Below are 25965 nucleotides of genomic sequence, written 5' to 3'. Positions count from 1 at the left end.
GTCGCTTCGTACGACATCCATGAGAGGATATATATGGTTCATGAGTGGTTCTAAGTATTCTTGAGCGGAAACAAGTCGAATGAACGCAATCAAACGACGAAGTTTATCTAGGTACTTAGGGTGGGTGCATTTAAGAACATTAACAATATGACTGGCGCTTTTATTATTAAACTTTATTGTCCCACCGCTGCGCTGGGCAAAGGTTTCCCCAATATTTCTTCCAAATTTATCCTCCAACCTCTTTGGTGCTAATTCGCTAAAAAACTTTTGTTCGAGCACGTAGCACGTATCTTTGGCCGATACATTTTACTGGCTAAAATTATCTTCGCGTCATGTAAATAATATATTGATTTCTGCGCACATCGGTATAACTTAGAAGAGTGGTATAGAGAGTAGTAGTATAGTACTTTTCTTTCCTTTTTCAGACGCCCTACCCCCTGGGCAGCCATGGCGGGATCTCCAACGTGCTGCAAGCCAGCGAGACCCAGTACTTGCCGTGGCAGCGGTGGACGTGAGCGGACATCACCACCAAAATACCTTGAAGTGTTACCTTTATGAACCGTTACCAGAAAAATATTGTCACAGCACGAATATACAAAGTTGTAAGAAACTAAGGCTGTCATATAGAATAGGTTTCATTGTACAAAATATAGGGTACCTACTCGGAATTGCTCATCCATGACACTGAAAAAAATTGATTTTAGATTACTATCTATTAAAGTAAGATCCGCTGATCGCATATTTGTATAGAAAATGTAGATGTTTGTTTTTCTGATAAAAATGACCCTTATAGTTGGAAACTTCGAAAAAGTCCAAGCCCCTTGCATATTCATTAAACACATTACACATACGACGTTCAATTAAATCATTTTGACGTTATCGGGTTACCATAGCAGGAAAAAATAAAATCTTCCTATCTTACAATATCTATAAATATCTACATAATTTGTACCTGTTGCAGTATTTTTAGTTAGTTTTAAAATGTAGCTAAATCACAATTCTGAATGTGCAATGTTTAACTGAGGCACTAGTGTCTATCGTACAAATTAGTATTTATTAGTATCTTTAATACTCTATTTTGATATTTAGTTTGAATGGGAGGACACTATTTTGAGGAAGAATTTAGGATATTAATAAAGCTAATAGTTCACTTTGTGTAAGTTTTAGAATAAACATCTTTTTTCCGTTCCTTTAATTATACATAGTTTGGTTACTATACCAAGTATTATATAATCTGTTGTTTTAACCATTTCAGACCAACCGACACACCTGACAATACCCGCCATCTTTTATACATAGGTTTATGGTTTTTAAAACTATAGGGCTTCGCCTAAAAACTTGCCAGTTTACAAAATAACTAATTTTCCCTTGTTACTCACATTGACATACTATTCGTTCTATTGTGCCATTCCCTTGTTTAGAAATGTTTTGTTATTATTAATTTCAATATTCACACGATTCTAAAAAAACATAACAGCAATATTGTTTTTAATTTTTATATTTCTCTAACCTGCACTGTTTTTCATAAAATGTATAAAAACCATCTTTTTTACGTTTGACAGCTCATCAGATAAATCCTTTGTTTATGCAATATTTGAACGAAAGATTATGAAATTTCACTTTGTTTTCAACAGCTATTGTAGATATGATAGCAATACCTACAATAGCGGTTATATGCTTACCCTGTTATTCACAAAGTTAAAGCGTATGTACGTCTTAGCTAAAGGATGTTTTGTCTCTTTCTGTAAATATCTAATGTTATAAAGTGCGATAGTAACAAAACATCATCATCAGCCTTCCGTTATCCCACTTTTCTGTGGTCGGTAGGTCAGTCTCCACTTCTCCCTGTCTGATGACCGATCCGTTACTTCTTCTTTACCCACATCCTGCTTTAACGAACTTCGTCCACCTCTTCTTCGGCTCCCCTACTTCTTTTCCCAATCAATTTAAAATCCGTAACTCTTCTTACAATATAGTGACAAAATATTTTAGCTTTAACTTTTTTATGAATAACGGCATAAGTCTTTTTATCTGAAAGCAAGTTAAACCATAGTTTCTCAAATTAACTTTCAAACTAACCTTGCCTATTAAGTTTTAAGTTCGCTATATTTTTAAGATGTTGAGAATCATATTACGGCTACATGTGTGCCCGGAAACTAGAATAAGTTTACGGTTTATTTATAAATAAAACTAGTTTGAATACCTTGACAACTTTTATTTCCCGGCATAAATATGGTAAAACATTTTCGTCATACAAAAGTTATTCCCTTAACATATAATAATGAAAATAGCTATCTAAATCTAGGCAAAAAATAATATATGTCTATCGCGTTTTGCTGCCTAGCGCCTGTCCTACGTGAGCTGCGAAACGCTTCGTGACGCGACGCGACGCTGAGCTTGTATGAATCAGGCGCAGAACACACCCTCAAAAAGGTTGTAATCACAGCCACAGAAAATAATTTAAATTCAAGGGTGTATTTCCTTTGCGCAAACACGTTAAAAATTTCATAAGGGACGCGCAAGACAGGACGCCCTAGAGGCAGTCTAATGACATAGGTCTGTTCAACACATTGATTGACACAAGAAAATAATGAATAGGCCCCGCCACGAAAAGCTAAGGTGTTTCACAATAATTGGATAAAATAAAAAATACGAAATAAAACTTTTCTAAATTAAGTATTTTTAAAAACATATATCTCCACGGTCGGGTAATTAAATGTGCAAAATAAAATTAAATAAAATTACGTATATCTAAAAGATCAAAACCATATGATCGAATTTAGTAAACTAGTACTTTGTTGATGTACTTCATTAATCTTTTCGTGACGGGGCTTTTGAACAAATGCATTTAGATCATAAATAATACAAAAAACAACAGCATATGATAATCAAAGATCGGATAAGCTGTTGATTATTTATCTAAAGCAAAGGTGTTGCCTTGCACGGAGCCAAGTAATACGATAATGAAAAAGTAACAGCTTAAAAACTCAGCACATACATTAATGATAATTCGGTGTATACCTTTTAAGCTACTTACATACATAATATAATTATAATAAAATATTTTACTTTGACGCTTCGAAAATAACTCACGTTGTGGGTTTCGAATAAAATTTCATATTTCAAAAATTACTGACACACAATGGCCCAAATACTACAATGCACCATACATTTTTAATTATGCCAAAAAATATTAAAGACCCTATTAATACATGTGAGTCATCAAAATTTAGGTTTGCGTTTATCCCAAAATATCAATGAATTTACGGACGTAGTTTAAACTCAAATTATTCCAATTCATAGTTTATCGTGTTCTCTCGCTCTCGCGTGCAATGACCCTGGCATAGGCAAAAAATAAATAAAAAAAATTATCAATGAAAATAGACTTTGTGTGAACCGCTGTACTGAACCTACCTTGACTATGAAGCGAAGACTACGAACTCAGGTGGCACACTCCAAGTATTATAACCAATGATTACTGATTTTTTGGATTTCGATTTTTATGCACATATTATCAGTAATAGGTACTGATAGCCCCATTTATTTTATGGAATAATTAAAAATTTACGGTGTATAATACCTTTCGTCAATCTAGATTTAATTTAAGCTAAAAAATTTGTCGAAAATTCACTACATATTACATTGTCGACAATGATAAATTAAATATTCTACAGACTTAAAAAAGTTCATTTATATGGATCTCTTTTTAGCATTAACTTATATACCTACATATATATATAGCAAGTACATCGATTAATGTCATTTTGCTATAAAAATAAGTAATGATCAACAGCTACAAAATACTATATCAATGACAGTATATTCATAATTGTTGTACTGCATGTATTATGTCGGATCTGACGCGTATTTGTGCTCTTCGCAAAATGAACACACATTTTTTGCATGTGCGTTGCGCAAAATGTTAACATCTTTAGTGTCATATTTTAGCTAAATACGTATTAAGGAAATATCATACCGTCTCTATCGCACCACCGCCAACTCTCTATTGCATATGAACCAACAATTAAATAGGAGCGTATGAAATTTTCATTACATTTTACTCAATTGTGGCGTAGTAATCTCACGCGAGGGTTAAGGTTAATAAGATATATTTTTTAAAGTTTTTTTTTTTTACATTTTGCAAAACGCATTGTTGCGAAATCCTTATTGGCGATAATTCAGCACTAGATACATGAAGCCTAAGTAATGTCTGCCCTCGCCTGCTATATGATTTTCATAGGTTATATGTCTAATGACGTAAATTGTTAAATCCCAACTAGACATGAGACTAAACATTATTACTATATTATTATTAGGATGGTTTTTGTTATACAATGAATCTAAATTTAATATTATCTAAATGTAAATTTTTAAATGTTCGGTTACATCACATTGATAATATGTATTGATAAAAAATATATTTTTTTAAATAATCACTGGGTATTGCCAAATTTGTATTAATCAATGTCTCCATGTTAGGCAATATAGTTTAAACTTTTGCGTAATATTTTATAAATAATAATTAACCTACTATATTCAGACAAATATTCAGTCATTCGTTTATTTTCATTCACCGGTTCTTATATAGTGCGTAATCTAAGACATAACTACTTCTCACACTATAAAAAAATTTTGTTGACTCATTTTTGTGTTGATTTAGACATCCAATTGAAGATTCTTACGAGAGATAGCTTAGTGTGGGTCTGCAATTCACATCACACTATCGATCTCAGCTAACCAATCACATCGTAGTGTGGTTGTCGTCGCGTCACAATACTGCGATTGGTTATCTGTCTCACTACTGGCATGATAGGGATCAACACTGTTCAAATGAGTTTCTTTCGGCATTTCTTCTCAGCAGTGGTCGTTCCGAAATTCCAGTACTTTGTAGCATGTGAGAAATTACTATTTAAATTAAAAATTGACGTGAAAAAGTGCCTGAGAAGGTATAAATTCTGAATAAATTATTAAATTTTGAATTTGAACTTCGATAATGAGATGTGATCATGCTGATCGCTCTGTCGGTGGTCTCAGGTCCCCCATAGTGCTGGATGTGAGGCAGTAGGGACATGACAACAGGTCGCATATTGGTCGAACGCCGTCTGAATAGCAATTCCGACTCGATTAAAAAAAGTGAGATGTGAATTGCAGATCCACATTAAGCGCTAAATTAATTAAATATCCATCTCAATAATCACTTCGAACGGCTCTGAACTTCCGAAGTTGCTAAAGCAAAATTACATATTGCTTTTGTCCACTCTTTGACGCGTAGACAGAACTATACACTATAACTATATTTGCTTGCCATAATGCACAAAAGTACTTATTTGCTTGTCTCGAGTCCTACAAATAACAAAATAGATAAGTATTATCTTATAGTAAACTTACGTTAATGACGATTTCACAAACAAACCTACTCGGTTGGACTTCATGGTCTCGACAGCTGTGGTTACGAGCACTGTGCCCAGCGCGGCTGCTATTTACATCTAACCATCGAGTCGATTCGAAGTGAGAGACAGCGAACCAATCACATCGCGCCATTGTGCAACGAAATGTAATTGGTTCACTGCGTCTCATTTTGAATCGACTCGATAGTGAGAAGTGAAACACAAACCCGCACTAAGACCTCTGAAACTGTTTACTTTGACCGTAAATACTATTATAAAGTTTTGTAATACTTAACATCTATACAACATATTTCAGCCCAAATATTATAAATATTTTATATATCGCTATTATTTTGATAAGTGCAAAAACTTGTACGCCATTCGTTTCCATATTAGTTTCATTTATTATTTACACACACACTACATCCTAAGAGAGATGCCACATTGCTCGAAAATGCTCCATTATTTTCTATTGGTTTTGACACTGAAGTAAGTCGACAGTCCAATATACAATGTTTACGTCCTGCGTTGATCCGTCAACGAACGCAACCGAGCATGGCTCTCCTAATATGATACAATTGTTGCCATCAAACCAAATCAAAACAAAACAGATACTTTTTATCAAGTGTCAATAACAAAATTATATGAGGCATGACATCACAAGAGACGTCAAAAAGCGTTTTAATTACACTTTAATGAGAACAAACACATATCTACCAAATGTTACTATAAATAAACTTGACCAATGAAAGTGACGTTTGATTATAGTGATTCATTATGTGAATTTATACATTTCATTTTATACACAAGCAACTATCCTATATCCTGACGCCATCTAGTGAGAGCTTCGCGCAATATTCCCTACGCGCCATCGAACACTTAAATCTTATATCTAAATTTTGTTGTCGATCGAGTGAATTGATTACAAGACGTATTATTAAAGTTCGCATTTATAAAATTATACCAACATTGATTAAGCACCGAATTTTTGTTTGATAAGATGTTAGCATTCCATAGCTTAAAGGTCCCTTGCTTATTATCGCTATAACATATTATACCTAAACTCTCTTTAGAAATTAATAATTTAGCTATGTTAAATTTAAGTTTCAAGATATCTAATAATGTGGTTTCAAGTTACTTCTATCACATGTTACAATTTAATACAGCTTTTTTCGCCGTTTTGTATCAATCAATCAATCAATCAATCAATCAATCAATCAATCAATCAATCAATCAATCAATCAATCAATCAATCAATCAATCAATCAATCATTGTATTTATTTATGAACGTTGTTTAGAGAAATTCTATATTTTATATAAAATAACTTAAGGGATATTATTAAGTATCATCCACAAATTATGCCACACTTAAAGAGGGAGAGAATCAAGAGTAACATTGATAAGAAGCTAGGATGGGTCTTAAAGTTCGTGACGTCACATTTTAAATAAAATAAAAACTAGTTGAAAATATGTGATGTCACACTCTGAGTCTCACAAATATGACCAGCTGTGAGGAGTGAAAAAGTAATACAATTCGTGTGACGTAATTTAAAGATGGCCTTTTAGGGCCCAGGCCCATTGCTCCATTACGCTCCGTTGCGTCGACGCAGAGCATTGTCGCTTTATAGTTTCACATATGTTTTCACATTGACGTGCGTTGTCATTCGTCAGTCGTCGACGTTAAGCAACGGAGGATGACGGAGAGCAATGAGACTGGATTCTTAGTGCAAATTACACTCTAGACTAGACAGCTTCGTACACGCGTATGTACTATGAGGACTAAAGGTCATAGCACACTTCTACCGCTCCACTCCTATACGGCAAGATGACGTTCATTGAAAAGTGAGCTTTAATTCGTCTCTTTTAGACATACTTTACATTGACAACATATAAGCGGCTTGTTAGCTGTCAAAGAGTTGACAGCTAACAAGCCGCTTATACATTAACAAGATGAGAGCATCTTGTTAATGTAAATTATGTCTTAAAAGGACGATGTAAAGCTCACATTTCAATGAAGGTCATATTGCCGGAGCGTAATTTTACTAATATCTTAAACGGACTTCGTGTTAAGACGCTACAAAACATACATATTTTCACATATATAAAATATATTACTGCTTTATATTTTCTATGAAATAATTCAACTTAACGCATTTTCGTACTCTACATAAAGCTCATAATTTACATAATTCACAGATCATAGATAAATAGATAATAATCTAGACATAGATAAACAAAATTAGTTATAGCATATTGTTATAGAGTTAAAAAGAGATAGAAATACATTCGTTGGCCTACAGTGCACACGGCTTTAACTTGATCCGCTTTGAATATAACGTTCTATTTTTAAAACATTTTATTGAAGCGGTGCCGGCGTCGCTGCTGTTGACAAGACAGATGATGGGAAAAAATATATTTCAAATTGAATTTTGTCAGTTTCCATCATGAAGATCATACTGCAGCCCGCACTCCTAAGAACCTTTTGATGAAAGATTTCAAGAAGACAAATCGCTGTGGTTTGATCGCAATATACATTTCCCCGCGCAAGATGGAACGATTGGGCAACAGATGAAAGAGATAGCCATATATGTACTTTACGTCAAAAAGTTATTTGTTCTGTTTAGTAGTATTTAGTTAATTAGGTTTTAAGTAACATCTATGTTCATTGTATATACAAATTCTGAATACTATTTTCACGTACAAAGGCGACATCTAGTCGAAACCGTGCGCAACTTAAAGTCCATGACAAGAAAAACTTCCCGCATAGGTGACGCCACAGTCGCTGATAACAACAACATGGCCGATATATTATTTATAGTTCCACAAATCGCCACGGGACTCATTGTTCTATGCCACAGGTAGCCGAACAAATATCACTATTAACTTAGTAAATATAGATCAAATTACTTATATCCTAATTGATGCAAGTTTTATCACTTATTGAAGACCTAAGTATGTACTTACAAGCTAAGTTTTTTTTTTATCAAAGCAGTTTTTTTTATTAATAATTATGAGAATACTACGGTCCAATATGTACGTCATGGACCAAGTACTTAATAGGGCACTTTTAAAAATACCCACGTAGTTTTAGTTACAATCTAATAAATAATAGAAAATAATTGTGGTCGCTATCTTGTTCTTGTGAGTGTTCAGCCAGTCTTGACCATTACATTTGGTATTGCAACAAAAAAATACACAAAAATATAAGTTCGTTTAATTTCTCTACTCTTTATAGGGAGACTGTATGTCCATAATGAGATAATAACTATAATATAATTATCCGGGTATTGTTATAATATTTATGAGTCAAAGTCGGCTTATAGAGGCGCTCAGCCTGTGGGCCGTTACAAAACCAGATTTGAAAATCGGTTGAATCATTTTTAGTAATCGTAAAAGTAGTAGTGAAGTCAGGTAGGTTGAGGAGCAAAGCGACGAGCTAACAAGAACCGATACAAAACTACCAATAACATTTATACATAATTTCGAGACAATAAATTAATAAGTTGTTAATTCTTTTTTTCTTTCCTGATGTAATTTGTGGGCATTGAGAAAATATCCCTATTTGTTACTCGGTCCATAACATACACAAGGATATTCAAAAGACTTACTAATGTGGAAAATATCGTTCGTTCATCCCAATCACATTACATTTTTACATTATGACTATTTACGGGAAGTGTTAAAGTATATACATCACTAATAAGACCATGCTTCTAAATAAAAAGAATCTAATAACACATGATAACATCAAAACTTGGTAGTTATATCGCCAGTGAACTGTAGCAGCCATACGTACAACATTCACTCGCAACCTAACGCCTTTTGTCACAGCTCCACGTTGTTGAGATTCGACCCCGAGTGTGTTGGGAGATCATCTTTGACCACTAGAGTCCCTATAGGCACCACCGCTTCGTCCCTCTCCCGAAGCTTCCTCATCTCGTGTCGTAGTTTCTCCAAAACTGCATAGTTGGGTTCGTTGTGACGGGCCTTGTCTTGTAAAAGAGTGATCTGCTGCTCTTCCAGCTTCTTCTCTTTGCAGCTCTTTACAGAGCGGGAGCCGTAAAGGCGGAGCAAGGAGCCCCAGGAGCGCACGTGCGGGTGGAGAGCCTACAATTTTGTTTAAATTTTTTATCCCGGATGAAATTACGCTTTTTAAGTACCAGGATTGCATAATATATAAAGAGATAATATGAGCAAACTGGGAACAGAAACTATGACATCTTAGGTTCATCAAAATGTCGATACAAAAATATTAATGATGGCATCAAAGTACCAGACCTATAAAATGATGAGAATAAGCTTAGAGAAACATATCAATCACTCTTTGTTTCAATTAAGGACTGTTCAAGTACCAGGACACCATGATATATAAAGAGGCTACTGCATTACAAACGAAGTTACCTGCAGTATGGCCTGCGAAGCGCGTTGTTTGGCAGTCTTCTTGTTCTTGCACACCACAGTGGCCGTATGCTTCCCCACTTTCATCGTCAGCTCGATGTTCTGGAACTCGAGCTTCTTCATCTGTCACAAAATAAAAGGTACATTAAATAAAGACAATTTGGAAATATTTTATACTTATTCGAAATATTCGTAATCCAATGGACTAGATGGAAAGATTTTGTGTTCTAACGTCACGAAAGACATACGAAACTTTTCAAAGTTAAGTAGTTGTCATAAGGAAAAAGGCGTGTCATTATCATACGTGCCACGTGTTCGACAATTAAGGATGCCGAACACCGGGCGAAGTGAAGGAAATAAGTAGGAGATCGGATTTTAGGCTGTATTTTTAAATATCAACAGTTATAAAATGGTTTGGTGAAGATTATTTTTAAATATCAGTCGTTGAAAAACGATTTGGTCGAGGATATACTTTCCAGTGTACTTTATCGTTTGTAAACAACGTGAGATGAGAGGAGATGAGAGAAGAGAGGAGAAAGAGCGACCTCGGTGTGTATGTGTCGGTCGCCGGCGCCGAAGTTCCTGAGCAGACACGTGCGGAGGATGGCGTGCGGCGAGGGCTCACACGTCGCTGCGCAGAACTCCGTGATGCGCGGGTCCTCTATGCCCACGCAGTCGAAGAACTGGGGACAACAATACATAACAATCACTATTATATGTGGTCGTCCAATTTAAAATGGACCTTATGGCGGCTAGGACCTTGTTTTGTATTCGAACAACGGCAATAAAGACCTAAGTGCTAGCCGCCCTAAGGTCCACTTTGGTTTGGACGACCTCATATGTAATGGATTGTAAGTAATAATAAAGTACCAGGACCACAAAAATACCAAAGAGACTTACCGGGAAATCCGAATCAGACGCTTGTTCACCCGTATTGGTATTCTGGAATTACATCAGCATCCAAACGAAGCACCAGGATAACATAACGTATAAAAAGACATGAGGATTCTGGATCGGACGCTTGTTCAGCTTCTATGAGATATTTCGAAGGGGCATCAGCATCCAATTCACTCTTCATCTCAAGTATGAGTATGTGTATGGAGTCCCGGCCAGCGGCGGATTTGGCCTGCCACTTGCTGGAGCCCCAGGGCTCCAATCAACCCCTGACACTATATAGCAAAGACACACATAAAATACCAGGATAACACAACGTGTAAGAAGACTCACAGAGAAGTCCGGATCAGACGCTTGTTCAGCCGCTTTGAGGTCTTTCGGCGGGGCATCAGCGTCCAATTCGTTCCTCATCTCGGGTATGAGTATGTGTATGGAGGCGCGGGCGGCGGCCGACTTGGCCTGGCGCTTGCTGGAGCCCTGCCCCACCCCGTACTGCATGCCCCCGATGTATACCGTCGCTTGATACGGCGTCGACGCGTTTTCTGTTGAAGCAGAATAAGGGCCTGTTACACCGCTTGCCGATATTTTATTAGAAAGTTGTTAAACTGACCCTAAGAACGGTTTATTTTTCATTACAGCTAAAGTAGATGGATTTACGTCTGTTATTTATCCAATTTCTGTCCAAACATTCGGGCGCAGACCCATCTATGAGTGAGGGTAATTTTTATGCGTTTCTTTCAGTTTATTAGAATATATTTAGTAATAAATTTTCTTTCCTATTGCAGAGTAATTGCGCTCGTTCTTTTTCATCAAAAGCCAACAAACCAGCCAGTTGAATTGCTGGCAGGGTCGCCATGTGTACACAACGATACGAAGAGCCTTAAATTTTTAACAATTGCTTAATACGACTTATACTATCAATTCCACCACAAACTCACCGAGCTGCTTGAACTCGTACACGGGTTGTTTCTGCAGCGCGCGGCGCACGTACTCGTGGAACACGGACAAGTAGCTACGACCGTTCATGTTCATCACGCAGTCGCGCTTCGTCGCTTTACCTGCGGGTATGCACAATGTTTTTGATATCGTGCTGAGGTATTAATTTTTTAGGAATTCAAATCGCAATAAAAAGGCGACAACTTAATGGGTAGTTGCTATCAAGTCAAATCAGATACTTTTATCCATGTGTCAAAAAAAAAACATATATTATGAATAAATGAATATATGATGAATACATAACAAATACAGTGTTCACAGCAAGCAGTTACCATTTTCCTGTCCGTTGGCGGGCTGTGCCGGGATGGTGATGAGTTTGGTGCCCTCGGGCAGCGCGGGGAACTGCAGCGCCTTGCGGGCCTTCGTGTACTTACGCCGGTCTGCCCAACGCCTTAAAACAATAGCTATAAGTGAGCGAATATATGAATGACTTGCTGCGCTCCGGGGCTTCGCTCCCGTGGGACTCTCGGGATAAAAAGTACCTTATGTGATGAGGTTATATTCCATCCGTGTACCAAATTTGTACAATCCGTCCAGTAGATTTTAAAACTACTGGACGGATTGATAACAAACATACATACATCTTCACAAACTTTCATGCATGTATTAGTAGGATATTGAATCATATTCATTACACGTGAGTTTGTTTACCAATTTGACTCAAGTAGTTTTCATAGATCACCACTTGCTGCCGGTAAACGAAAACATCAAGAAGAAACCTGCGCGCTAACTACTCGCCACTTCGTAAGTCATAACGCCTTTAGGCGACTTGAATAAGATCCGACACCAGTCATAATGTAAAAGTGTTTGTTGGTTCTTTTACAAAATAACTGTATTGATATAATTTTAGGTGTTGATATAGTTTTGGCTGGAAAGTGATAAATAACATTAATAAAAGTAGATTTTCATTAATCATATTACTTACTTGAAATGCATAATATTAACGGTTTTAAATTTGAACAGCTTCTTGCAATAATCATTCACCAGCTCATGAGACAAATGCTGCGTCTTCCAACTAGTGTTGACAGTTTCCACTCTTGGAGGAGGCATCACAATCCCACCAGGCAGAACCACCGGTTGTCTGTTCAACGGTATCTCTTCTTCATTCTCGGTGACTTCTTTTACCCCTTCTTTTTCTTCATCTCCATTCATTTCTGCATCAGCGGGAACTTCTTGTATTTCACTGTCACAATTGTGTGTCTCGTCTACATTTTTACTTTGATTTTCACCCAAACTTTCATCGTCTTTCAAAGCTGCTTTATGTTTATGACTAAAAGGACACTTCGCATTTTCTTTCCTTTTTGCATTCACCGGACTATCATTGTTTTCGTTATTGCTTACTTCTTTTTCTGTATTCTTTTTGGCTTTCTCATTGTTCTTAATGTTATTCACCCATGTGCCGTTTTTTATTTGCTCCTCTATTTTCTTGTCTATTTCTTTTTGCTTCGCCTCTTCTTCTAATGCTTTTCTGTAGGCTAAACAGGGGATCGCACTGATTGGTATGTCATGTCTCTGCAAAAATAACAACTTTAGTAAATATTTATCTTCCCTTATTAATCCAATGTGACTTAACATTGACAGTTGCTTCCGGTGAAGGCAACAAATCGATTTAGATGAAATTTAGTACACGTGTATTTACGTCGCGAACAACTGGAGTTTTGGGCTTTAGACATCAGAGCCGAGAATAAACTGGAGACAAACGAGGGTGAGGGAGAAAAAAGACAGTGATCCTGGAGGCACCTCTCAGTCTACAATATTGTTACTCGATCCGCCTTGACATACCCAGGATATGTCCTGGCGGCTTGGCGTGTAGTGCGCACCATCCTCCAGTGTATATCATCTGTAACGTGGCAGGAGTGTACTGGTGAGTGCCCTACCCTGGTGTTGCCCTTGCCCAAGCTGTAGGGCTTCGCGAGCGTGCAGACGCGGGTGCTGCGGTGCATGTACACCGGCATGCCGCTGTAGTGGCGCACCATCATCCAGTCGAGCGGGAGGACTTCGAAGTGGTTTATACCCTTTTCTGTGACAGACAAATAGGAAAAATATCTTCTATTATAATTTCTTTAATAATCGCAATTGCATTTGATAGATAGAACTAGACGGAAAGATGGAAGGTGGAGTAAATCGATAACTAAGCTACTGCTTGGTTATAGATTACTAGGGTACATAATGGAAACGAAACACGGAATGTGGAACATTCGGCATCCCGATGGCACAGGATAGAAAAGGTTAAGGAGTCTCTCTAAATTCACGTTTTTTTTTACTAATTCCCTGTAAATAAAGAACTTTAACATTACCTTCAAGAACGATCTTTTGTCTAGTCACATAGGGCTTCTCCTTGGGCTTGGGCGCTCCCTTGAAGTTCTCAGGCAGGTCTTCCTCCAACATCTTCTCTATCTCTTCCTCGGGGAGGCCTTCTGACTTGCCTGTAATTAGTTATTTATTTAAAATTTATTGCACAACTTAATTTCGTTAGTTTCACTGGCAGTTTCGACGGAAATTGTTTTTACTTTGTGGTAAATATGTGTATTCTCCCCTAGAAAACTATTAACTTATTATTTAAATAGATATAATATAGAAACTTGTATACTAAGTTTCTTGTGGAATAACTGATGATGGATTCTTTTGTATACTTAATATGTTTTTTATCCTTATCCTTGAAAACAAAAATTCCAATTATAATAACAGATTGCATTACCATCAGAACTGTCGGAGTCTTCGTCATTGCTGTCCTCATCGTTGGAGCGGACCTCGTCGAGCACCTGGAACTCCCGTAGCCGTTCCAGCTCATCCCGGCTGACATAGTTGGTGTATTTGTTCTCGCTCACCGAAAACTCTGTGTCTGTCATGTCCTTAGAGAAATCCACATCTGTATCTCTTTCTACACACTGCTTCTTTGTCGGTGGTTCTACAGCTTCACTCATTTTGAACTAACTACCTAAAAATATTTATTGGTTTAACATGCTCGGGACTCTTTGATAAATTACCAAATTATTTTGAACTGAGAAAACTGAAACCTAAGGTAGCTCTACTTGTATGATTAAATTATTTTTCACATTCAATACTAAACTAGAAATACAAATCAAAAATCCCATTCCTATCAAAATTATTTTTCAATTAAGTAAATGAAAATGTGTTTGTATGGTACTGCATGGCTCAAAATAAATATTTATTATTTTAAGTATCATAAGATTATCTACTAATGCATTTTTGAAGATAATAATTCTATTCTATCTTATTGACAATGACAGTTCAAACAAAATGGGAAATGTGAACAGACCATTTCATACATATTAAATGTTGAATTATAGCTTGATTGAATTTATTCTCGATCCAAGGTTTTTTACTATTATAGCAGCTCCCAGCTTGATAAACATTTTCATAAATTTATAAGTCAATGTGATATAGATTTTTTTTTATAAATATGTTAAATTTATTTCAATGTAAGTACCTTTTTTTTAAATTTACTAATACTGTATTTTCACTGATTAACAACAACTGTTCTGTAAAATTAGAATCTGATGGAAAATATGATGATACATAAAAATGATTGAATTTGGTGAATATTATGAATTTTATTAGAACACAGAATACAATCTAAAAGCACTATGTAAGTATTTCATAAGAAATAAAATAAGTAAATGCACAAATTTGATTTAAGCACAAGTTAAATGCAACAAAAAATACTTAAAATACAGACTATTTACAGAGAAAGTGTATGCAATCAACAGAACTCATAAACTTCTGCATATACCTACTACATTTAAATTGAATATGAAACTTAATTCAGTCCTGAATAGTATGGTGTTTACCTTGCAGGCTCACCACAAACTAAACCCAAAAGCCGGAGAAAGATCGTCCACAAATAGCGATAGCACTAAAATTCCAATGCTTTACAACAGTTGGATTTTATCCATCGCTCGCTGTAGACTTTCGTTAGGCGAGTCACCGCATTTTAGAAGCACAATATACCCGCGAGGAAAGCGCAGAGTTGCCAAAGGCTAGAAACTCTGACAATAGTAATACAGAGTCTAGTCTTTAACGAAACTGCTGTAACACACGAGAGGATACGTCTGAAGTGTTGCACGGTCAGTCCAATGCTGAGTCTGGAAAGATAACTCGTAAATTTCACTTACATCATGGTCTAACTTTCTCAAATTCCATTCGAAAATATGAAATAAAATTTGCAATATAATGTTTAACGATATCGATAAGCAATCAACGTCGTTTCCGAACGTAAGAGAAGACATAAAACCATGTTGCAAGCACGAAGTCGGCAATTTATCGAGGTTACTTACGTGACCTATTTGGGTTGGGATGATGCGTTTGATCAATACTAAAATTGAACCACTTTACTAGATTCACAGCAAATTTACAATTTCTAATTAGTTACGAGTGCTTATCATCTATTTTAAAATTATAAGTTTATGAAAATACAAGATCTGCATTCCTGAGAACTTAAAATAAATCGAAATCTCAAAAAAATTCACACATAAATCTATTCACAAAACGGTGAACTTCCAGCCAGGCTAGGCCAGCGCCACCAGCCATGATGTGACAGATATGACATGTAGCCGATTTGACATTGACGACTAATGTAATAAATGCGGGTTTTAAAATTTCCTGGCAAATAAATCGAACTCCACATACCAACCATACGTCGTTTCATTCATCTAAATGCTCCTGTGATAGAGTACCCGGGTTACAGGTATATTTTACTTATTTTACTCCTACCTACCTTCTCCTAAGACTAATAATACACCCAATAACGAATTCGTACCTACTTCATCCAGTCAAGTATTTGGGTGATCGGTTTACAAACATGCATTCCTGCTTTTGAGACATAAATTAACCCACTATAGAACAAAGGAATATCGGCCTACGTAAGGACATAGACGCAGTGCTACATAACTATCTATCTGGTCAAGTGTCTAGTGGTGGGTCTGAGTCTAGTCTACAGATATAAGGTGAATAAATAACACAAGAATATTATATGAATAATATATTTATTTAAGTAAGCCAATACAATAAATTAAAACAAAAAACAAAGAAACGTCTGGACTGGATGTCTATAGGTTTCTCAAACTCACTAATAATGTATGGGAAAGAGAAGGCAATGTACAATCAGTCTCACATATACATGGAATTAGTAAGTACTCGAAGTACTTACTAAATCCATGCACATATGAGAAAGAAAATTTAAAAAGTTCAGTTTTCGAAGTATTTTAACAGAGATAATTTGCTGATAAGATAACTGTGTGATAGATCTTCAACCTTGAAAACAGAACTATTGTGCAAACAATATGAAAAGGAAACAAGATGAATTTTGTACAAAAGATGACTAACTTTAACATATGCCTAATTAATTTACTATATTTTAGTAATCCATCGTCAAAATCTAGCCATTACTTACATCTAAATGACATTATCACAGCAATTTTCAGCATTTACAAGAGAAATAATGCCTTCATTAACAAAACTATTTATATGTAGCTATCAGGTCCCACCACTGGGCAAAGACCTGCCCATTCTGTTTCCAATCACTTCTATTATTAAACTATTATTATTATAGTAAAATATTAAATAATTATTACGAACATGCCTCAAGCTCAAACTCAAGATTCAAGTCTATTTACAAACAAAATAACATCGATATAGTATTATACATACCCTATATCGATTAAAAAAAGATTTACATAATTTTTTTTCGGAAGATTTAGAAGATTGTGTATTTGAAAAGTTCTACATATTATTACATTCGCCAGTGTCTGTGGTCTAGCTGGAGCTATGAGAAAGAGAGAGAGACTATAAATAACAAATGGGTTTTGGAGGATCGCGATATGAAACAAACCAAATGAGATAGAACGTTTCCCTAAAACTTCCCGGCCCCGATGAGAGACAATTTTTTTATATTAGCGCTCTCTCCTTTTTTCTCATGTTCTAGATTAAACCTATAAAATTTTAGTTTTAGCTGTTTATAATAATAAATAAATCGACAATCGGCGCATTTATTTTCCACGATACCCGCAGACGCCTAGCGGCGCTTCCTCCTGGGCTGTGGCGGCGGCGCCACGCTGACGGCGGCGGAGACGAGCTCAGCCGCAGACGCCTAGCGGCGCTTCCTCCTGGGCTGTGGCGGCGGCGCCACGCTGACGGCGGCGGAGACGAGCTCAGCCGCAGACGCCTAGCGGCGCTTCCTCCTGGGCTGTGGCGGCGGCGCCACGCTGACGGCGGCGGAGACGAGCTCAGCCGCAGACGCCTAGCGGCGCTTCCTCCTGGGCTGGGGCGGCGGCGCCACGCTGACGGCGGCGGAGACGAGCTCAGCCGCAGACGCCTAGCGGCGCTTCCTCCTGGGCTGGGGCGGCGGCGCCACGCTGACGGCGGCGGAGACGAGCTCAGCCGCAGACGCCTAGCGGCGCTTCCTCCTGGGCTGGGGCGGCGGCGCCACGCTGACGGCGGCGGAGACGAGCTCAGCCGCAGACGCCTAGCGGCGCTTCCTCCTGGGCTGGGGCGGCGGCGCCACGCTGACGGCGGCGGAGACGAGCTCAGCCGCAGACGCCTAGCGGCGCTTCCTCCTGGGCTGGGGCGGCGGCGCCACGCTGACGGCGGCGGAGACGAGCTCAGCCGCAGACGCCTAGCGGCGCTTCCTCCTGGGCTGGGGCGGCGGCGCCACGCTGACGGCGGCGGAGACGAGCTCAGCCGCAGACGCGCCCGCGCGGCCCTGCTCCAGCTGTCCGCGCGCCTCCACGAAGAACATCACGTCACGGAGCTGCTCCTTCAGCTCTGCCACCTGGTGGGATTCAGACTTCAGATTCCGAAACAGAGAACTCCCTTCGCTGACTACTAAGGATCTCGAAGGCATGATAGGGACCAACACTGTTCTGTGATCGTTCCAAATTACTAGTAGTTTGTAGCTTTTTGAGAAATTCTATATCAATTAAAATTTTATGTGAAATAGTGCTATGGAGGTCTAATAAGTCTAAATAATTTGCTTCCACTTTTACTTGTTTTTGGAGACCATGGAAAGTGGAGAAAGGAAAGCTGACTCCGGACTGGTTTCAGTCTCATGAAACAACTCAAACGCTCAAATGAAACCGAGAGAGTCCCTTCGCTACTGATATTATACTCTGGATAAGTCAAACTGTTGGGCAAATTCAATGTGTCGGCGGCATGGGATTGATAAAATAACATCTGTTAGTTTCTGTCAGCCTGGTACACGGTACAGTACAGCAACACTCACCTCTTTGTCTGCCGCCTGTTCCCGGGCCTTGGCCCTGGTCTGCCACTCGGCCTGGCTGCTGGCCAGCGCTCGAGCTAGGCTCCGCTCCGAGGACAACTCTCCTTGCAGCGTTGATAGCCTGGTACAATACAATGGCATGACATACATTTAGGAACTGTTTGACAACTTGCTGATATGGTATCTGATAGCGTCGCGGAGTCACAGCCCCGAAAGTAACCGGGAACATCTCATCTCTCAGAACAGGCAGCGATAAAATTTGTTTTCATCGAGTGTTAGCAGATTAATCTGGCAATAGGACATTTTATCAAAGTCAGTGGTGAAACAGGCTATGAAAATGTACAAATTTAACGTCGAAGTCAAAAACGTCGGTAAAAAAAATAAAAACAAAACAATTTTACACAAAGAACTAGTCGGCCATCTTACTTGTGCGAGAGCGTCGTCATCTTCCGCTCGAGCGCCTTGTTGTCGCGACTCAGCTCCGCCATCTCGCTCCGCAGTGTAGCGTTGTCCTGCTCAGCCGCGGCCGCGCGCGAACTCAGCTCAGCCACTTCTTTAGAGTGAGCCAGCGTTATACTGTGTACGAAAATATCAATCTATGTACATCATAGGTAGAAATTTTGATGTCGCCGATAGTTTCATAGGATAGCTGAAGTTATACTATTGCCCAAGGTCAATGGAACAAGTAAGACAACTGTCTCTCTGTTGTCTTACTTGTTCAGTAAGACAACTAAAAAACTTAGTTCAAATAAAAAAAAACCTCACAGCCGAGACTTATGCATGAAAGGAAGAGAAAGAGAAGTACTCCCAAACAAACCTGGCGATCTTCTCCTCGTAGAAGGCGCGCTGGCTGTCCAACTGCGCGGTCAGGATGTACGTGAACTCGAGCTGGGCGGAGTCCAGTTTGTCCCCACAAGGCTCGGCCGCGGCGCCCTCGGAAGCCACTATCTTGCCATCCGCCTTGTTTTGGACCAGGCGGTGGACGAAGTTGTCACCTGATGGATCACCAGAGTGCTCTTAGCCATGTTTTATGAAAATCTTTTAAGCTGTTCAAAAGTTGTAGCGAAATGAATATTGAAAGTCGGAGGTTTTTTAATTTGTCAGACAAATTAAATAAACTTATCAAAACTTTCAATACGTCCAGGTCCAGAGGTCCAGTGTAAAGGTCAGAAATATATTGCCCAATCTTCACTTCACATTACTTCAATTCGTGAGTGTTATTAATTTGTGATTTTTTGACGAAAGTTAGGTCAAAACCAGTGATGTCGAGAAATCATGTGTTAGAAATTCCGGAATATTTCTTAAAGAAATTCTGGAAATTTCTTCGATATTTTCCAGAATGTCCCCTGAGCATGTTGCCACGTTATATAGTCTTATCTATCTAGCTAGTATTCCAAAATGGAGTATTCACCAGCATAGTCCCAGACGCGATTGGAGCCCAGCTGTAACGCGTACGTGTGGTTTGATGCCAGGAAGTGTTTGGCAGCGTGACCGTTCTCATATCTGAAACAATTTTTTTACACAATTATCTTAGAAGATACTTTTATACCAGCGTCGGTGACGTGTAGTCAGTAAGAAGCCTTATAAGGCGAATTACTGACTACACGTCACCGACATCTCATCATCAACATCTGTCCGGGCGTAGGAGATGATTAAGGGATACATTGCCTTGACAACTGGTAGGCATCAATAGCATTAACAGAGGTTTCACGTCAGGCATTTAATAAATGCAAAATACATTTGAAATCCTTCAATTGATATGTCACAAGATATATTTAGCGAAACTTTTTTAACCCTCAAAAAAAGCCGCCTCACTTTATCATATTTTAGTGAATATATTCTTGAGTACATTCTTTAAGATAATAAATATCTTTAAACCGAAGATGTCCTCGTGTACCTGCCGCAGCCGACGTGGCCGCAGATGAGACATATCCACAGAGAGCCAGACTCCACTCCGTCCGGGAGCCCCTCGGCCACTCCGCTCAGCGGCTGGTTATCGCGGGGTTCCGACCCGTCCTCATCTGTTACAACACAGCTCGTCATTAATAAAAAAAATATAGATAACTCTCTCTCTCTCTCTTTCTCTCTCGTTTGAGCCTTTGTCCCGATTTCCACAGCAGCCATTGAGCGTCGGAGCTCAGGGTCTGCTTTCCTACCCTGTCCTCTCCACTTCCCACGGTCGTCGGCATCCCTAGTCAGTCAGACCAGTTTGCCAATGGCAAAAAAATAATATTTGTAGCGAAACAATTCCCATGCAAGCCAGAGCGGCGGGCTCGAAGACTTTCTCGCCCGCACAACACTTCTCGCTCGCACACTACCTGTGACGTTGATGATGCAGAGGACCAACGTGACCCGAGCGCCTTGATGACCGCCGATCGGTGGATATATAAGCGGAACAACGGCCAGCGAGATGCATTCGACAGCTAGCGGTCTAGCTTGAGAGAACGGCCCATGCCGACCTCAAGTGAAACCGATAAAAGGAGTACAGAGTGAAACGGCCTGTGCTGACCACTCTCAACTCATCTTGTATGTTTCTACTTAGCTAGGGTGTCGCGGCTACCATAAGTCACTATTGTTTTGTAAGTTTTACTGAATAAACCTATACAGTCAACTTGCTATCTCATTCCCACCTTACATGTTCCATTTATGTTTTCTCTCTCATCTAAGCGTCTTCCTGGTTTCTTCCTCAGCCGTTGCTTCGAGTGTTACATGCTGCATTGAGGTTATCTGATACTTTATCAGCAAGTTGCGAAGAAGGCCCGCATGATCATTATTATTGGTTAGCTATTTTGTCTGCGCCTCTCAGTGCATTCTACGATCTGTTACAATATGTGATAATTTGTTGGTGGCTGCACGTGTTTAATCCTGTTAATCTTATTGTTGCCTAAAAAGTCCTAGTTAACCGGATAAATAAAATAAAAACAAAATGATGTCCCAACCTTGCTGTAGATCGCACTGCGCGCAGCGCGCCTGCGCGGCGGGCTCGGGCACCTGCGCGGCGCGGCACACGGGGCAGCGCGCGGCGCGCCAGCGCACCAGGCACGCCGCGTGGAACGAGTGCGCGCACTGCACGCTCAGCACGCCCGCCACACTCTCGTCCATGCGCTCTACACACACAACACTCCCATATACAAGGTGTTACAGCACCAGGCACGCCGCGTGGAACGAGTGCGCGCACTGCACGCTCAGCACGCCCGCCACACTCTCGTCCATGCGCTCTACACACACAACACTCCCATATACAAGGTGTTACAGCACCAGGCACGCCGCGTGGAACGAGTGCGCGCACTGCACGCTCAGCACGCCCGCCACACTCTCGTCCATGCGCTCTACACACACAACACTCCCATATACAAGGTGTTACAGCACCAGGCACGCCGCGTGGAACGAGTGCGCGCACTGCACGCTCAGCACGCCCGCCACACTCTCGTCCATGCGCTCTACACACACAACACTCCCATATACAAGGTGTTACAGCACCAGGCACGCCGCGTGGAACGAGTGCGCGCACTGCACGCTCAGCACGCCCGCCACACTCTCGTCCATGCGCTCTACACACACAACACTCCCATATACAAGGTGTTACAGCACCAGGCACGCCGCGTGGAACGAGTGCGCGCACTGCACGCTCAGCACGCCCGCCACACTCTCGTCCATGCGCTCTACACACACAACACTCCCATATACAAGGTGTTACAGCACCAGGCACGCCGCGTGGAACGAGTGCGCGCACTGCACGCTCAGCACGCCCGCCACACTCTCGTCCATGCGCTCTACACACACAACACTCCCATATACAAGGTGTTACAGCACCAGGCACGCCGCGTGGAACGAGTGCGCGCACTGCACGCTCAGCACGCCCGCCACACTCTCGTCCATGCGCTCTACACACACAACACTCCCATATACAAGGTGTTACAGCACCAGGCACGCCGCGTGGAACGAGTGCGCGCACTGCACGCTCAGCACGCCCGCCACACTCTCGTCCATGCGCTCTACACACACAACACTCCCATATACAAGGTGTTACAGCACCAGGCACGCCGCGTGGAACGAGTGCGCGCACTGCACGCTCAGCACGCCCGCCACACTCTCGTCCATGCGCTCTACACACACAACACTCCCATATACAAGGTGTTACAGCACCAGGCACGCCGCGTGGAACGAGTGCGCGCACTGCACGCTCAGCACGCCCGCCACACTCTCGTCCATGCGCTCTACACACACAACACTCCCATATACAAGGTGTTACAGCACCAGGCACGCCGCGTGGAACGAGTGCGCGCACTGCACGCTCAGCACGCCCGCCACACTCTCGTCCATGCGCTCTACACACACAACACTCCCATATACAAGGTGTTACAGCACCAGGCACGCCGCGTGGAACGAGTGCGCGCACTGCACGCTCAGCACGCCCGCCACACTCTCGTCCATGCGCTCTACACACACAACACTCCCATATACAAGGTGTTACAGCACCAGGCACGCCGCGTGGAACGAGTGCGCGCACTGCACGCTCAGCACGCCCGCCACACTCTCGTCCATGCGCTCTACACACACAACACTCCCATATACAAGGTATTACAGCACACGTTCACACACAACACTCAAGCAAAATTTCAAGAAGATTGGTTGAGAGTTTAGATTAGTGACAAACAAACTTAATTTTTTGCATTTATAATACTAGTTACGATACTATATGCATAATTAAAATTTGACATGAAAGAAGTGCATATGAAAATGTTATTCCTGAATAAATTGACTTTGAATTGCCTCACCACATAAAAAACCTAAAATACACAAAAAAATATTTCTTTTTACGAGGGCTGCTATTTAAAAATTGGGAACTGGCCACTACATAAATAATATTTAATAAAAAGTAATTACTACATTTGAAAATGGAACTCTTTGACTGAAAGAAGCAAATATAAGGAAAACCTATAAGAATTCTACAAATTGTACCTAACTCTTTTCACGCGTGTTTAATTTTCTATTTAATCCAGCCTATATGTATATAAAAGGATAGAAAGTTACCGAGGCATACAGGGCAGGTGGGCAGCTCGGTGTGGCCGGGGGGCGGAGCGCCGTCGCGCGCCCACTCCACGCGCGACACCCACGCCATGTGGCACACCGCGTTGGGCTCCAAGCTGCTGTACGGAACTCCGTCGAACACTTCGTAAAACTCGCGAGCAGCCTTGCATGTCCGGAATCTATAAACAAACTACCAATAATACCGCAAGCCTGGTTGTCTGCTTGAGCTCCGGTCCGATTGTTCCGTAGTCCGTCGACGGATCAAAATGAGGAGTATCTAGGCACTTTAATTAAAAAAAAAACAACGGAGCACAACATAGCGGAAACGCGTTATGTCAACGCAACTGGAGGAATGGCGCCCGGTGTTAAATATTTGTTTCAAAATTACATAAGTAGAAAGAGTAGGCAATGGAGTTATAGCAAAGAAAAAACAAACAGGAGACGCCTTATTGCTATACGACGTTACAATTGAGTGCGGCAGACAAGTGGAACAGCAATACTGCCATGGCGCCGCCCTTTCTGAACGAGAATGAATAGCCACTCCTTTACATGACATAGTATGTAGTTGACTAAATTTAGACTGTGGTACTTACGTAAGTAGAGCCATGTAGTGGTCGGGCGAGCCGTCTCTCAGCACCCTCACGTGGGCTATATCCTGTTGGCAGGCCGCTGCGAATGCTAACAAGTCTGATGCTCCCAGTGCACCTGGCACTGCTAGCAGGCATAGTGTCTTTGCCTCTTCTGCTGCTTCTTTCAGTTCACTACCAAAAATGTTATGTCTTTAAACATTTCTGAATTAATGAAATGGTAATAGACTTCACAAGTGTTGTTTAAAAACTGATTATTTGAAACTGTTAAGAAATTCAAAAGGCAGACAAAGTGTCACAAGAAAATATAACAGTCATATCATAAGTAAGAAGCCAATAATACTAGCCTTTTGTAAAATATATTAAAAACTCAATAGAGTACATGAAAAAATGACAGTACATACTTTTCTTTATACAAGTGCAGTACACCCTTGGTGACTTCAATTAATGGGTTTCCACAGAAGAAACTAATAGTTTCGTCGTCTTCAGAAATGCTGCTCTCTGGTGGGGACCGACGCGAGCTTGTGGGCAGGATGCCAGAGGTGTTCTGACCAGTTAGTACACTAGCATATGTCTCTACTGTTATAGTCTTTGCTTCACGGGCCCCGCGGTCTCTCTTCTTCTGTTCCTTTGCAGCTTCTAATTAAAAGACAATACTGTTTTAAAACAAGTAATCAATAGTAGAAATAAAAACATCGTATTGGCATGTCTTGTAAAAATAAGTTTTGTTTTCTATACTAGTTATTTCTTTCTTTCTTTAGATTCTACATTATTGTTTAAATTTTAATTGCAAAGTTATATGATTTTTTTTTAATTTAAACAACGCATCACATACTGCATTTTATCGACTCCATTAAGAATCACTTGTAAAATTTATGAGGATGTGGATTTAGAAAAAATGACTGTATATGTATAAATGATTTTGTATGAGGTTCAGAAGTTTCATCTACCCACCTGGCGCCTTTGGATTGTCACCCATTTCAGGTAGATCTTCGTCAATCTCAACTCTCAAAACGCACAAAGACACAGACATTTAACTTTACAAAGCAAGCAAACTACAACACCACTACACTATAAATTGCAAACATAGCAAGAGTTTGCCTTGAATACAAGTACAGAAATTGTTGCGAAACCAAATAGGTACGATATGTTTGGCACACACAAAAGGTTATTGACAGTGATTATTCCAAAAGTTCATAAAAACAAACAATATTGGAAAAATCGTAAATTCACTAAAATACCGAAGATTGAAAATTCACAAAACACGATTGATTTGAGCATGAATAATGAGATGGTGATATATGAACTACTTTAGTAAAAGAGAGATAAAAACTACTGGTATAGTCTTTCAAATCTTGTCAGCTTGTTATGTATGGATGACATGACGTCTTGACAATACATGACAGCTGATTTTGGTCATGTTCATTACTGTTA

At 40.0% G+C, this 25965-nt stretch overlaps 3 protein-coding genes across 8 annotated transcripts in view; 1 reads left to right on the top strand and 2 right to left on the bottom strand.

The window, feature by feature from the left end:
- Nucleotides 1-2203, top strand: part of Gld (Glucose dehydrogenase) — a 34401-nt gene extending 32198 nt beyond the window's left edge. For all 3 annotated transcript variants that reach the window (XM_053761020.1, XM_053761021.1, XM_053761019.1), the window contains exon 13: nucleotides 426-2203. In XM_053761020.1, coding sequence (XP_053616995.1) covers nucleotides 426-515 — 90 coding nt within the window. In that variant the 3' untranslated portion in view covers nucleotides 516-2203. The remainder of the gene's footprint in view (nucleotides 1-425) is intronic.
- Nucleotides 2201-16210, bottom strand: pasha (partner of drosha). 3 transcript variants are annotated; one of them, XM_053761017.1, is made up of 12 exons: nucleotides 15975-16210; nucleotides 15489-15782; nucleotides 14375-14614; nucleotides 13974-14102; nucleotides 13554-13696; nucleotides 12602-13188; nucleotides 11949-12067; nucleotides 11619-11738; nucleotides 11014-11222; nucleotides 10332-10469; nucleotides 9790-9909; nucleotides 2201-9495 (listed from the first exon to the last, which is right to left on the bottom strand). In XM_053761017.1, exons 3-12 carry the CDS (start codon nucleotides 14598-14600, stop codon nucleotides 9214-9216), a joined length of 2073 nt encoding a protein of 690 aa, XP_053616992.1. In that variant the 5' UTR covers nucleotides 14601-14614; nucleotides 15489-15782; nucleotides 15975-16210; the 3' UTR covers nucleotides 2201-9213. The 3 variants fall into 3 exon arrangements, with proteins under 3 accessions (XP_053616992.1, XP_053616990.1, XP_053616991.1); XM_053761015.1 differs by lacking the exon at nucleotides 15489-15782; XM_053761016.1 differs by lacking the exon at nucleotides 15489-15782 and having other exon boundaries at nucleotides 14375-14610.
- A 455-nt stretch (nucleotides 16211-16665) lies between these two features.
- On the bottom strand, nucleotides 16666-25873 carry LOC128679271 (uncharacterized protein). Of its 2 annotated transcripts, XM_053761391.2 has the most exons (11): nucleotides 25486-25873; nucleotides 24936-25170; nucleotides 24538-24705; nucleotides 23948-24123; nucleotides 21853-22020; nucleotides 20811-20934; nucleotides 20325-20416; nucleotides 19731-19908; nucleotides 19340-19489; nucleotides 18917-19034; nucleotides 16666-18466 (listed from the first exon to the last, which is right to left on the bottom strand). In XM_053761391.2, the coding sequence occupies exons 1-11, from the start codon at nucleotides 25562-25564 to the stop codon at nucleotides 18311-18313; spliced, it is 1644 nt and encodes a 547-aa protein (XP_053617366.1). In that variant the 5' UTR covers nucleotides 25565-25873; the 3' UTR covers nucleotides 16666-18310. The 2 variants fall into 2 exon arrangements, 1 of the variants encoding a protein (XP_053617366.1); XR_008405739.1 differs by lacking the exons at nucleotides 16666-18466; nucleotides 18917-19034; nucleotides 19340-19489; nucleotides 19731-19908; nucleotides 25486-25873 and having other exon boundaries at nucleotides 20400-20416; nucleotides 21853-23463; nucleotides 24936-25076.
- Between the last annotated feature and the right edge of the window lie 92 nt (nucleotides 25874-25965).

This window comes from Plodia interpunctella, chromosome 21 (assembly GCF_027563975.2).
Source record: "Plodia interpunctella isolate USDA-ARS_2022_Savannah chromosome 21, ilPloInte3.2, whole genome shotgun sequence".
Classification (NCBI taxonomy): domain Eukaryota; kingdom Metazoa; phylum Arthropoda; class Insecta; order Lepidoptera; family Pyralidae; genus Plodia; species Plodia interpunctella.
Note: the sequence above shows the minus strand (reverse complement) of the source record. Positions and strands in the feature narration are given on the sequence as shown.

Excerpts from the sequence above, each read along its gene's own strand:
- pasha (XM_053761017.1), bottom strand. The coding sequence starts at position 14,600 with ATGAGTGAAGCTGTAGAACCACCGACAAAGAAGCAGTGTGTAGAAAGA. Across the intron at positions 13,189-13,553 it reads TGGGCAAGGGCAACACCAGG|AGACATGACATACCAATCAG; the intron begins GTAGGGCACTCA and ends TTATTTTTGCAG. Across the intron at positions 9,496-9,789 it reads CTTCGCAGGCCATACTGCAG|GCTCTCCACCCGCACGTGCG; the intron begins GTAACTTCGTTT and ends ACAAAATTGTAG.
- LOC128679271 (XM_053761391.2), bottom strand. The coding sequence starts at position 25,564 with ATGTCTGTGTCTTTGTGCGTTTTGAGAGTTGAGATTGACGAAGATCTA. Across the intron at positions 20,417-20,810 it reads GGCCACGTCGGCTGCGGCAG|ATATGAGAACGGTCACGCTG; the intron begins GTACACGAGGAC and ends AAATTGTTTCAG. Across the intron at positions 19,035-19,339 it reads ATGACGACGCTCTCGCACAA|GCTATCAACGCTGCAAGGAG; the intron begins GTAAGATGGCCG and ends GTATTGTACCAG.